Consider the following 14,156-nt stretch of genomic DNA (forward strand, 5'->3'; position numbering starts at 1 on the left):
AATGCACGAAAGTGAAAAGTGAAAGTGAAGTCTGCAAACAAGCCCTTTCTATGGAAGTCTAAGGAAAGGTCACCTCTGCCTTCTAAACTGTAGTTTCCTAAATGCCAGCAGCTCTGGCCATCATCCCTTTGGAAAGATGAGAACTTTCAAGATTTTGAAGGGTCTTTTGCCTCCTTGTAGTTCTAACCCTTTTCCATAACTTCCACATTTCACTGTTTCAGGGGAAATCCTTCAAGTGTCATGGAACGCAAAACCTTCAGGTGTCATTATCCATCAGGGAATGAATAAAACTAGTATTATCTGGAGGCAAGGGGATGACCTTATTAGTGAGGAACTAGAGTCCTCCAAGCAGGAATAAGAGTTTCTCTCCCTGGCTGGAGGATTTTGCTAAAGGATTGGAAGCAAGAATCAGTTGACACAATATTCTGTCAGTTCTACCACTGCTGTGTGGAATTTCAGGAGTGGCAGGAGCTCAAGCGATGATGTAACCCATCTGCAGCAGACTTGAGAATCTTAATTCAAGAGGATTTTGAAAGCATCGTCACCAGCATCGCCCTCAGAGTTCTGGTGGCTGTCAATGACTCATTCTTGGAGCAGAGCAATATTTCCTTAAACTCTTAATATTTCTATGTCCTTCTCCTTGGCTGAGTGACAAACTTCTTGACCTTCAAGTCTCAGTCCGTAAGTTCATTCCTGCCAAGAGTTTTCCCCTGATTTTCATTCTTCTCCTAACCCCAATTGCTTCCTCTTCTGTGCCCGTCACACTTCAGACATCTCTCTTACAGATTGTACAGCAGATATTTTTTTCTGCAGGGAACAAGAATCATTTCACGCATTTTTTTTTAATCTTCCCCCCAGACCTCACTTATATGTTGGAATAAGCATCCTCAAAGTGTCCAGCTTAATTCTATTCCACCATCCAAATTTGACACTGGGGAGCATTGTTAAAGAAAATCAAAGAAATGTTGGAGGCATTTCACTAGATTTTTTTTTTCATCTTTTGCTTTAGTTCAAAATACAATTCGACTAGAATATACAGTGCAGCTTGATTATGGGTTGTAGGTTTCTGCAGAACAATTCTGGCTTTTAACTCAATGTTTACTTCATTTGAACTCCTCATGACCGCAATGCATACTTGATCATCAGTGTCAACGTCATCTAGGTTCCCAAGGAAAAAAGGACCAGTTGCTTCATCTGATTCTATTGTCTTGCTGTTTTGTCTTCCCTCTTCCTCACTCTCCAAATATCCTGTCCCTCTTCTAAACCCGTGTTCCTACCAATGGCCCTTTAAAAATCTTCTTGGACCATCCACACTATTTTGTGGCCAAGCAGACACTTCTTTTAAAATGACGACTTACTGTCTCCTTCTATTGACAATATTTGGCTTCCACGCAGTGCCAGAACTAGAATGGGGCAAGGCAGGTGACTAGGATGCAAAATTTAAGGAAGCACTCACTCTTGGGTGCTAAACCACCACTCAAATGACCTTGGGAGTGAGCACCCCCTTAAATGCCCCACCTTAACCCATGCCTTGCATCATTGCACAGATCCATTTGCATCTAATCCAAACATGAATTGTGTTTGATTTTTTTCTCCACCTTCCCAGTGGGTCAATCCATGATTCTGGACATTTTACTTTTTCAGTCACTCTTCCATATAGGTCAAAATCTCAGGGCTCACTCACTTTAGATTCTCACAGCTTCTCGACAGAACTTAAACCCCAGATTTCAAGTCTACCTGCACTGAATGTGTTACTTTTCCACACCCACTTTGGATTTTAAGCAATCATCCATTCCCCCCAAAGATGAATGCCGTTAATATGAGTCATCTTCCAAATACGAATTGGGTAGATGTGCTTCTTAATTAGAGTATTACTCATTTCTTCCTTTTCAAAGCTTTTAATTTATAATCTAATAGACACAGTGATCCATGGAATAATCCATCTTAATTTTTTTTCCTCTTTTAGATGGCTAGGCTTATTACTATTCATAGCACAAGCCAAATGCTTTGGTTATTAAGTGGTATCATTTGTACTCTAATGAATTTGTGCCTTTCACAACATGGAAAAGGAAATGAAATATTGGGAAACATTAAATGAGACCCCAAACAAAGATGGAGCATCATTAACCCTCATTGCTCAAGCATGAAGGAACTGACCAGTCTGAAGATGACTGGAGGGTGTAGATCTGTGTGAGCGGCCCTGGACAACTGCACCCTGGCAGGCTCTGGAACGTACTGCCAATATCCCCAGCCAACTTCCCCAGCATCTTGCCTGATGCTCACTTTTGTTCTCTGTCCTCATGTCCGCTGGCCTCTTTGCAGTCTCTCCTTTCATACTCAGCCCCCTCTTCTTGCGATGGTCCTCTCTCCCTTCTTTTCCTAGTCATGTTTCTACTCATCCTTTAAAACCCAGCTCAACTGTCGCTTCTTCAGAATTTTCCATGATCTTCCCAACCAGGTCAGTTCCCCTATCCATGTTCTCTTAACACCATCTCAGAATTACCCAGTGGCAAGCCTACATTTATTTGAGTCATTTTGATTAAGACCATGAGCTTCATGATGGCTGGGATCTTGTGGGTTTGCTCATCATCATTTTCCGCAACTTCCAGAAAACCACTTCTCCTAGATCCGTCGCAGGAGGAAAGAAGAACGACCACAGCTAGTGTTCCTCTGTGAACACAGTCTGAGCCAATCACGTTTCCCCAGGGGTCATGCGTGAACACCAACTTGAATGCTACGGGACTTGGTTGGAACGCAAACTAGGGATACACGACCAACTCTGATGGACTGTCACCCACTGGGGTGAAATAAACAGTTTTTAGATCGTGGAACTCTTCTTATGACGACTAGCCTGTTTAGTAAGTGAAACTGTGATTCCTTCTGGACAGAGTGTCTGTTTCGACCACCACTCCGCACACAGCTCCTGGAAAAGGGCTTTGGCACTGTTGGCTGAGTGACCGACCGAATGAACAGGTGGACAGAATAACATATCAAGAAGATGGGGAGCAAAGAGGTGAAGCAGCTTCCTGGAATGATGTTGCTGAGTCAAAGCAGAGCCTGGGAAGTGGGGATATCACCCCTGCCTCCTGCCACCATCCTCTCAGGCTGGAGAATCCAGCTGCTGAGACCAGCTCTGGCCAGCCCCACAGCTGGGATCCTGGCTGCAGTCAGTCCATCTGTCCCGCAGCTGGCAGGGGTGTCTCAGCCTGGGTGGGGGACCACGCCCTGATTATGAGCAGACTGCACTGGGCCGCCCCGGCAGCCACCAAGCATGCCGCCTGGGCCAGGGGCTCTGGAACGTGGCATGGATCAGACAGAAACCTCTGGGCCAGCTCAGCCGGGTGATGTCTTACTCTCCGCACAAATCGACTCCTTTGCTCGTTCATTCGTTTGTTCTGCAAGCTGTCATATGCCAGACGCTCCTTTGCACTGGGATCCCTGAGGTTGGTGTCATTGTCATGCCATCCAGGCTGCACTCTCCAATACGGCAGATGTGAGCAGCTGAAGTGCAGCTGGTCTGAACTGAGACATGTGCTAAGAGGAAAGTACACCCTGGCTTCCAAACACTTAATATTTCATCCATAGCTTTTATTATATTGAGCATACATTGAAATGATAGTATTTCAGATAGATAATGATGCTGCTGCTGCTGCTAAGTCGCTTCAGTCGTGTCCAACTCTGTGCGACCCCATAGACGGCAGCCCACCAGGCTCCCCCATCCCCGGGATTCTCCAGGCAAGAACACTGGAGTGGGTTGCCATTTCCTTCTCCATAGATAGATAACAGATAAGATAATAAGATTATAGGTATAAGGTATATAAGATAATAGATAATAATCTGGTTAAAGAAAATATATTATTAAAGTGAATCTCAGCAGCTTCTTTTTACACTTCTAATTGGGTCTAATTGGGGCTTCCTAGGTGGTACTAGTGGTAAAGAACCCAACAAAACCCAAAAAAACCTCCTGCCAAAAAAACCAGGAGACATAAGAGATGTGGGCTCGATCCCTGGGTCAGGAAGATCCCCTGGGGGGCACTGCAATCCACTCCAGGATTCTTACCTGGAGAATCCCATGGACAGAGGAGCCTGGCGGGCTGCAGTCCATAGGGTGACAAAGAGTCAGACATGACTGAGCAACTAACATTTTCACTTTCACAGACAGAAATGTAGAAATAGGTGAAATTAATTTTAATCATATGTTTTCCTTTACCCAGGATACTTAAAATGCTATTGTTTTGAAATTTTTAAATTAATGATTTTAATTGGATGATAATTCCTTTACAATATTGTGGTGGTTTTTGCCATACATCGACATGAATCAGCCACGGGCACACGTGTCCCCCATCCTGAACCTCCCCACCGCCCTCCCCACCCCATCCCTCTGGGCTGCCCCAGAGCACTGGCTTCGGCGCCCTGCTCCATGCATTGAGCATGCACTAGCCATCTCCTGACATGAAGCAGAGAGTCTGCACTCCTTTTCATTATGATTAAATCACTGAAGTGCGTTGTGTATTTCACACTCCAGCACATCACAGCTGGGACGGCTGTGGTTCAAGTGCTCAGTGTCGCGTGCTCAGTGGTCACTGTGACAGGCTGTGCCACACTGGCTGGATGTTCCTCCTGAATGCAGTGGGGAGAGGCTCCAAGCAGAGGTGTGCTTTAGAAAAAGCTCCCTGGCAGCCACAAGGCAGATCAGCAGCTTTCTGAACGTTGTCACTTCCATCTTCTGGGCACTGTCACCCACGCAGGTGCTTCAGCTCATAAACTGGCAACTTGGGAGCAACATCTCTCTTTGCAGATTTTATCTTTTGATGATGTCACTGGAGGGAAGCTTTGGGGTGCACACAGTAGAGACCCATCTGCTCTGGTTTTCCCAGAGTCCTAGAAAGGGCAAGCTGCAGTCTCAATTCCCATGTGGTTCCCACACCATTCAGATGATGACTTGCCACAGACCCCTTCGATTTTTCATCTTCGGGTTTCTCCTCTGTTGAAACTCTGATGCCTGCCTGTGGTCACCTAAGAGGCTTGAGGTGCAGATAAAATGAAGCAACATGTGTAAAATGCTTCACGCTGTGCTTCATAAAGAATTGATCAAAAAACGGTACTGAGTTTCTTTCCCTCTGAGAGCTGTCATAAAAGATTCTTCCCACCCCCAACAGCAGCCCAGGAGGACTGTAAACTCAAACAGCATGACTGGGGATCAGATTCCTAATCCTTTCTCCATCCCCCATGTATGGAACTTCAAGGCGTCAGTTCATTTCAGAAAGCAATCTACAAAAAATATGCAGATTAGAGCCAGCCCGGCAGGGAGCTCTTTTCCCAGCACCACAATCAGCTTTTCTGTCTCCCTGGGCTCTACCTTATTGGAGAAGCAGTTTAAAAACTATTCCTAATCTCCAAGGAGTTTCCAGGTGTTTAATAACTTGCCTGGGTAATAAACAACTGAATTCTGGGAAATCATTATGTGAGCATCAAAGGAAGCGGCATGTTCTGGGCAGAACTGGGGAAAAGCATTGGTTTTTGAAGTCTGACAAAACTGAGTCAGAAACACGATTCTGTCGCCCACAGCCATGTAACCTTTGGACAAATTGCTTATGTCTTTGAGCATCAAGGTACTGATCTGTAGAATGGGATAATATGTACCTTGCAAGGGAAGAATTATACATTCCAGGTAACAATGTATTAATTATCTGTGGCTGCATGACAAATTATCCCTAAGACTTACTGACTTAAAATAACTCCATGATCTCTGTTCCTGTGGGTGAGGACTCTGGGCAGGGCTTAGCTGGGTCCTCTGGCTGCAGTCAAGGTGTCAGCCAAGGCTGTGGCCTCATTTCATGGCTGGACTGAAGGAGGATCTGCTTCCAAGCCCTCTCATTGGCTGTCGGCAGGATCCAGAGCCTGGGGGCTTTTGGATGGAGGGGATCAGCTTCTCATTGGCTGTTGGCTAGAGTTCTCCCTCCATTCCTTGCCACGGTGATGGGGGGACCTCTCCATAGAGCAGCTCACAACATGGCAATTTGTGTCATCAGAACAAGAAAGCAAGAAGAGCCAGAGAAAGAGACAGACTGCAAGACAGAAGTCAGTCTTTCATAACCTAATCAGGAAGGGACATCCCATCACTTTTGCTATACTCAGTTTGTTAGAAGCAGGTTGCTGGGTCCAGCTCACATTTAATGGTGAGGGCGGGGATGGGTCATGGGGATACACACGGAGGTGAGTCCCAGAAAGGGGTTGGGAGCAGTTTTAGAAGCTGCCTGCCACAATATTTAAAGATTCTTAGTAAACAGTAGTTGTCAGCACTGAAATACGAAAGCACTTGGAAAGCAATGTTCATCACAGAAATGGGAGAAACCTCCTGGATTATGTACCAGGGGCAGGGAACTCAACAGTCACAAGATGCCATCAGTCTACAAAAGAGGCTGATTCCGACCAACGCTACCTTGTCCAAAGAACGCGTTTAAAGATACACTGAATTTACAATGACCGCTGGTTTGACAACAGGTTACCAGATAAACATGTTTGGACATTAGAATTGAAAGGCGCCTATTTCCCCTACATCATGTTTTATATCTAAATCTCTTTCTAGTTACTGTAGGATGCCCACGTTTTTATGGAGATGTAAAGATATGCACCTCGGTTTTCTCATTTAACTGTATTATAAAGGCATTTAATCCTACTGCAGTCTTTATAATTAGCACTTTAACAGCCACAAAACATTTCCAATCGGTAGATATATGTCAGAACTTCGGTTTACTTGACCATTCCCTTATTCTGTGACATATAAGTTGCTCCAATGTTTTGCCATTGAAAGCAATTGAGTATCTTTTCTGTGGTAATTTTTTCCCCATAATTTGAATTGTGTCTTTAGGACAAAAGTCCTACAAAAGCAATTAGAATATGCACCTCTTAATGGCTCTCTCAAGTTTTCATTCAAATGGGAAGTTGGCTTTGGTTTTTCTATAAGCAAACACTGCTCCATAAATCCCAGATTGAGTTCCTCAAAGGCAGACAGACACCCTAATTTACTTAAAAAAAACTTTTTTTAAGATATGGCACCTAGCCTATAAGCAACAATTAGTGAATATTTGTGGATTGAATGAATGTATGAACAAAGATGTTTAAAACTGAAACTTCAGGGAAAATATTTTAACTAGTTCTGTTGTTTCTTTAAAAAAAAAAATCAAGAGATGTTGCACTCCCATTTAGATTTTACTGAGATGCGGAGGATTTATCCACGCCAAGCTTGGCGTTGTTACCATTTCCTTCTTTTATTTCATCCCCACAGCACCCCCGAGTGTTCATTTTCCATACGGCAACAATGAAATGCTGGAAGCCCCCATCACACTCCATCCACACCTGCCTTTGCAAAGGGGGCCCAGGAGGCGTCTGTGTGCTTGTCTGACAAGCCCTTGTCACTTGGGGAGAAACAGGAAGCCCCCTCACTGGAGAAAACGCTAGTCTGGAGACGCCTCCACTCGGGTGGGAAAAATGTTCCTGGGTCATGGGCCATTTTAGCCAAACTGCGAACCAGATTATGTAACATTTGAGTAAGCTGGGCACAGATGACCCTAGAAAAATAATTTTACAATTTTATTGGTCAAAATTTGCTCTGGTTAATGGGCCCTGACACGTTCTGCAGCATGTAACTCTTGGAACCCCACAGGCCTTTCCTCCCCCAGTTCTTTTTCTTTTTTTTAAAGAAACGTTCCTCTTTTCATCTCTGGAGCTATCACGCTCATTTTTTTAGACCCAGGAAACCTAACTGCTTGCATAACAACAAAGAGTGTGAGTGACAACCAGAATTTAAGTTGGGAACCACCGCCGGTTGAGCTGCTAAACCTGGACTGCAGCGCCCCCTGGTGGGCAGCGAGTGGTTTGGCTTGTCCAGGTCCTCTCGTCACCTGGATGGCATCACCAACTCGATGGGCACGAGTCTGAGTAAACCCCGGGAGCTGGTGATGGACAGGGAGGCCTGGCGTGCTGCAGGCCATGGGGTCGCAAAGAGTCGGACACGACTGAGCGACTGAACTAGCCTGTCACCTGGGTGACGTCTCACCTCACCTTTGTCTCCCTGTCTCCCAGGTGAAGGAGGCCATGCAGCGAATCCACGACCGAGGGAACATCGGCAAGTTAATTCTGGACGTAGAAAAGACCCCGACGCCACTGGTGAGTCAAAGGAGAGGCATCTGTTCACTGCGGCAGGAGAGGGTTTTCAGAGGCAGGCACACGTGCGGTGGAGGAGAGCTCTCTGCTCTCAGCTCTCTGCTGGGGCTGGTGGGGGAGACCCCAGGTAAGTGGGTGAGGGATTAGTCACAGATGGGATGAACGCCAATAAGGAAAGGAAAAGGCTTCGGCGAGAACATTTCCAGAGCCATCCGAGGGCAGAGGGGAGAGGACAGAAACCACAGCCCGGGCCTGTTACCCGAGCTCACTCTTGGCTACAGGTGGGAGGAATTCCTGGTAAAGGTTCATAAACTCACATTCAGATCCCCAACAGAGTGATGCCACCTGCCTCCGAGCTGCCTCCTGCTGGCCCCAGGGCTTTTGTTTTCTCTTACCAGGACCACACCCTTACATGTGGGGACCCCCCATACACACCCTGTCCCTCAGGAGTGAAGCATGTCACACACACATCCCAGACCCTCTTGCAAGGGTCCCTTGAGGGGCTCTGCAGTGTGGCGGTCAACACACAGACTGCCCCCAGGCTGCATGGATCCTGAGCCCTGCTCTGAACCCCTGCATGACCTGGGCAGTCGTCACTCTGGCTTCAGCTCCACTGTCTGTAAACTGGATCTGAATACGCCCTCATCAGTCAGTTACAGTGACGTGCATAAAACTTTGTTTCGTACAAACTAAGTTCTAGGAAAGATTTAACCAAGAAAATACTCGGGAAGACTTTTGGTTTCTCACATGTTTAGCTTTGGAGCTGCATCAGTGGTTGATGAAAGAGGAAGAACTAAAATCCTGGCACGTTTTAGTCCAACGTGCATGCTTTAAAAAGTGTTTCCTTGCTTTTGAAACCAGAATGTGGTTTGGGTATAATGGCCATTTCACACAATGAAGGACAGTTTAGTGAGAGGATATTTTACAACATGGAAGTGACTGATAGCAATCTGGATATAATTTTCTAAATGTTTTCTAAGTCCCAGGACTGGGCCAGCAAGTGTTTGGAGGCAGATAAGGGGTTACGGTTAGGCTAGAATCGCAGGGCTTCTGTGCACCTGTGTTCTGTTTTGTAAACCCGTGACCGAGTCTATCTCAGTCCCATTAGAGGAGGGGTCTAGAGCCCGACTGGACCACTTATTGCTCTCAAGCACCGGAGTTGTTCCTGGCTTCCTGCCCTCCATTACACCTGAGGTCCTGTTGGGTGGTGGGGCTGGTAGGAAGGCCTGCTTGACCACAGGAGGATTCTTAACAGGACAGGAGCTGCAAAGCCACCTTTCTGAGTGAAAGCCCAGGCCGTACCGTGGCAGGTGTCGCTGTCCTCATTGCTGGAGCTCAGGGGGGCTTTCACCCCTGGGACCTGAGCTGACAGCAGATGGGCCAGCTCAGACCTGCGGTCCGGGGAGCATCTCTTGGCGGGAGGGGCCCGTCCCTCCTGGATGGAGACGAGGCTTGAAGGAGAGGCAGCCAGCGGTGAGGGTATTTCTAGGGAGAGCAAACAGCACAGGGTCTGGGCTCTGTGGGGCCGCGTCACCGCCCTGCAGCATGTGTGGGGGGGTGGGTGCAGCTAGGGGCTCCTGGGGCACACTCTCCTGGCAGAGCGGCCACTGTCAGAGCTCAGGGGGCATCAAAGGCCCCGAGTCTGCCCCACTGAACCCACTGCAGGGAGCACACCCGCCATTCGAAACCGTCTGGGCTACAAGGCGTGGGGGCAGCAGGCTGCCCGAAGGTCCGGAAGCGGACGTGCCTACAAGCAGCGGGAACATCTGTTCTGCTGGGGCCTTCTCCTGATGGGGACGGGCGAGTACAGCAGGGCTCATCTGACACCGTGCGTAGGGTCAGAGCCGAGACGGAGCTGCTGCCTGCACACCCCGCGGCGTCAGACGGCGCCCCCGCCCCAGGCCTGGCGTCTGCCCCGGGCCCCAGAGAGGGCTAGCGACCTTCTCTGCAGCCTGCTGACCTCCGCTGCCTCACGACTTCCGCTTACACGTCACCTCTGAGTCTCCCTTTGCACCGCTGCAAAACAACTGCCAGCAATAGTTATTGCTATGGCTACTACGTCATGGCTGTTGAGAAGAGAAAAAGTGGGGTGATGGACACGAGGTACCTGCACGGTGGTGAATATGGCGTGTATACTAATAAGGAAGAACTCTCACCACTATGTGTTCACTGTTCTAAAACGCACATTGCCTTCCTGTGTGTGTCCGGCACTTTGCTAGCTGCAGGAGATAAAATGGAAGAAAGCAGGAGCCTGGCTCATCTGCCCAGTCGCTTGCAGTTCCCACAGCGGGGCAGGGTGTCATCTGTTCACAAGCCGTGTGTATAGATGGGACACGGTAGCCATGGATCCGGGCCACAGAGGCGCTCACAACAGGGGGACTGTTCCCATTAGAGAAGTCTAGGAAGGCTTCCTTGAGGAGGCGGGCTGTGTGCTAAAGGAGAAGCAGGCTTGTGCAGGCAGGAGGGTGGAGGGGTGGAGCTCCAGGGAGAAGGCCCCGCATTCATCAGTAGCCCAGAGAGAAAGTCCAGCTCCAGGTTAGACCACGAAGGAGGGGGTGGTGCCGAGAGTCAGGGGCCTATCCCTGTTTCTGTTGGATTACAGATGGCCAACGACAGCACAGAGACCAGCGAGGCGGGCGAAGAGGAGGAGGACCACGAGGGAGACAGCGAGAACAAGGAGAGGATGCCCTTCATCCAGTAGCCCGCGGCCCGGGCAGGAGGACAGAGGGATGCTCTGGGAGAAGAGGACCCAGCTGAGAAAACCCTCCTGTGCCCCAGTGAACAAACGCTGTAGTCCAGTGCGTGTCGTGTTTGTCTGCTGTCAGCCGAGCTAAAAAAAAAGCTGTTGATCACTGTTGTTTTTGAAATTAAGTGCCAAGCCCATATCACGCGGTATTACATCCCTCCCCCATCTGTGTATTTTACACTCTGCCCTCTTCTCTGTTTCAAAACCATCCATCTTTGGGTCCTTCTCGACAGTTCTAGAACAGCCTTGAAAATCAATATGAGCCCACAGGTCCGTCGCTTAGGAGGCCAGACGTCGGCAAAAACGAGTTTGGGTTGAGAGGTGTTAACAGAGAGCACCGTCCAGATCCGAGAATTCTTCGGGCCAGTGATCCTTTTTGCTGCCAGCCACCCATGCTTCCGACAGGAGCACTTGCCGGTTTGGCCGGCAGAAAGAGGGTAGGCCGGGAGATGTTTTCACGAGCCCATTAACTGTAGGATCTCCCCAAGTCGTACTCTACTTCCTCCCACTGAAGAGGCAACCTCTTCACCTTCATTCAGGTGTTTCATGGTCAAAAGGTTGGAAGACCCTCCTCCCACCCTCTGATGCTTGATCCCTTCACTGGTTCTTAACCACAAACATAGGGGAAGAGATGTGCATTTTTCAGGACAGAAGATGGGTCAACAGCAAAGTGTGAGGACCAGCCACGGGGATTCCTCCTCTGAAACCCCATCACGAGAGCAAAATCCTCTGGCTGCGTATAGATTTCATTTTAAGAAAATGTGCCAGGTGCAGGACTATTTCCAAGTCACTCCTGAGACCTGCCTCTGTTTGCACACTTGCCATGGCATTACCCTTCTTCCTCTTTTCATTTCCAGGTACTGGATAACCACCTTTACCGTAGATTCCCCTCCTCCCCCAGGGAAGACCCCCTTTTTGAGCCCTATTTGGGGGGAAAAAATCAATGAGTATCTTTTTTCTTGCCAAAGCATGTTCCTACATGTAACAAACTCTAGTGATACAAAAGGTTGATGTTTATTATCTGATGCCAAATGTGCGTTCCTCTCCTCTGAAATAAAAAATCATGGTGCAGACTCTTTGCAAGACCCTGCTTTTCAGAAATCAGGGACCAAACTACTTGATCACACACCCTTGATGAACTTTCCAGCTCCCAAATTCCTAAGGAGCCCACCCCTAGCCCCACCCCACTTGACATGGCTTGAGGCGAACAGTTCCCCTGGAGGAAGAGAAAGAGAGTCAGATGCCGGGGGGGTCCTCATCACCTTCTCCCGGTCCTGCTGTCCCAAGGGGTTGATTCCATCACTAGCAGACCAAGCTGCAGACACAGGAGCCCACACGGTTACCAAAGGGCTCCCACATTGCCCAATCTCTCCACCACTGAGCCTTAGGGTAGAACCCACTCTTTCCCCAAGTGATGGCAATGAACGCATCTCAGCAATTACCTGTTTTATTCCCTAAGTCCCTTTGTAACAAATGTCACCTCCCTGAACATGTGCTTTTTTTCCCCCTATCTTAAGCTTGTGATGATGACTTATTTATGCCAAATCTTTATCTGAAAGAAGTGTCTCCTCACTGTACGTACACATAAGCTATGAAGATGAGAAAGGGTGATGCCATCTGATGAGCAAAGGGACATGTGTATCTCAAAAGGAGACGCCAACATCAGCGTCTCTTCCTACCCCAGGACACGCCAGTATTCCAGGTCTTGGCCACTTTAGGAAGATCACATAGAGGTTGTATTGCCCCTTCTCCCAACACTTTTGCTAAATGCTGTGCTACTGGTCCTGTTTCTCCCACAGCCAAGTGTTCCATGAGGTCTTAAGAAGAGCCGCTACCCAAGTGGCATTCCTGGTGAGCTAGACAGAAATGGCGTTTTCTTGGGCTGGGGGAACAGACACCTGTGAGCATCCCAAGTCTCTTCTCTGGCTGGGGAGACAGAACTGTCCGTTCAGAAGCCAAATGCCCTTTGTTATGTCCAGTGGGTTAGCATGAAAAGACCTTCTTTCCCAAGTCTGTTTCTTCAACTTTAATCACAAATTGTGCTGGTGAGTTAAAGAAAACCCTTTTGTCTCCGTGAAATACAGAAGGAGAAGAGAAAACTAGTGTTTGACCAATAAGATCAACTAATGCCATGAAGACCGGGGGGAAAAATTAAAGTATCAAAATGAACCGTTTAACACTCTTGTTTGAAGCATCTTTGCCGCCACGTGGTTGTTTTCCTGAAGGAAGTGTACAGAATGTCTCAGGTTGCCTTAAAGGAACTGTGCAGGCTTCACCATAATGTCAGCTTGATACAAGGGAACTGAAGCATTGTCTAATGTATTTGTGGCTTTAGAGCTTTCGTTATATTGTGCCTACAAAGCAAATCATGTTTACATTAAAAAATACAAATAAAAGTATTCAGCATAGCATAACCTTGCCTGGCATCAGTTATTCTACATACACAGTTGTTGCAAAAACAGCCCTGCTATTAAAACGCAAGGCACCAGTGGCTAAAAAAGAAAATATTAAAAAAAAAAAAAAAACACATCCGAGAAGAATCCTCCGATGAAGGAACTAGAGGCTACATAGAAAAAATAGGAGTTGAGATGAGACAAGCCTTTAAAGGGGCTTCTCTGGTGGCTCAGATGGTAGAGAATCTGCCTGCAATGCAGGAGACTGGGGTTCAACCCCTGGGTCAGAAAGATCCTCTGGAGAAGAGAATGGCAACCCATTCCAGTATTCTTTCCTGAAGAATCCAGTCCACGGAGTTGCAAAAAGTCAGACACGACTGAGCAACTGAGTGAGTAAGCAGAAGCTTTGAAAAAAAGCATTTAGCTCCCCTCAAGCTGAATATATATACATACACACACACACGCACGCACGCACGCACACACACACACACACACACACACCCCTTGTATATATATGTATATATAAAGACACTCTCTTACCCTCCCAACAACCTTAAGAAGCAGGGTCCATCATTATGCCCATTTTACAGGTGCAAAAACTGAAGACAGGTTTTGCACTAAGATCACACAGCTAGGAAGTGGTGGAGCCAGGATTTAAAGCCACAGTAGAATCCTTGCCCTTACCTGCCCCATATGCTTCCTGGCTCAAATAAGGGGTAACATACAATGCATTTCAAGTTACCATCCCTTCTCACTAGAAACTCTTCAGGGATTCCCTTTCCTCTGATTTCAGGGATACATTCAGCAATTTGTTTTGTTTTGCAGCAAATAACATGCACATCAAGAAGCAT

General features: G+C 47.6%; 1 protein-coding gene across 1 annotated transcript in view; it reads left to right on the forward strand.

Annotated features, from left to right (window-relative positions):
- VAT1L (vesicle amine transport 1 like) overlaps positions 1–13,326 on the forward strand; it is a 166,179-nt gene extending 152,853 nt beyond the window's left edge. The window contains exons 8-9 of the mRNA XM_086350033.1: positions 8,086–8,169; positions 10,769–13,326. Coding sequence (XP_086206159.1) covers positions 8,086–8,169; positions 10,769–10,867 — 183 coding nt within the window. The 3' untranslated portion in view covers positions 10,868–13,326. The remainder of the gene's footprint in view (positions 1–8,085; positions 8,170–10,768) is intronic.
- The last annotated feature ends 830 nt before the right edge of the window (positions 13,327–14,156 follow it).

Source organism: Bos grunniens, chromosome 18 (assembly GCF_055505025.1).
Source record: "Bos grunniens cultivar Pamir isolate PY7600 chromosome 18, Bosgru_T2T1.0, whole genome shotgun sequence".
NCBI lineage: Eukaryota > Metazoa > Chordata > Mammalia > Artiodactyla > Bovidae > Bos > Bos grunniens.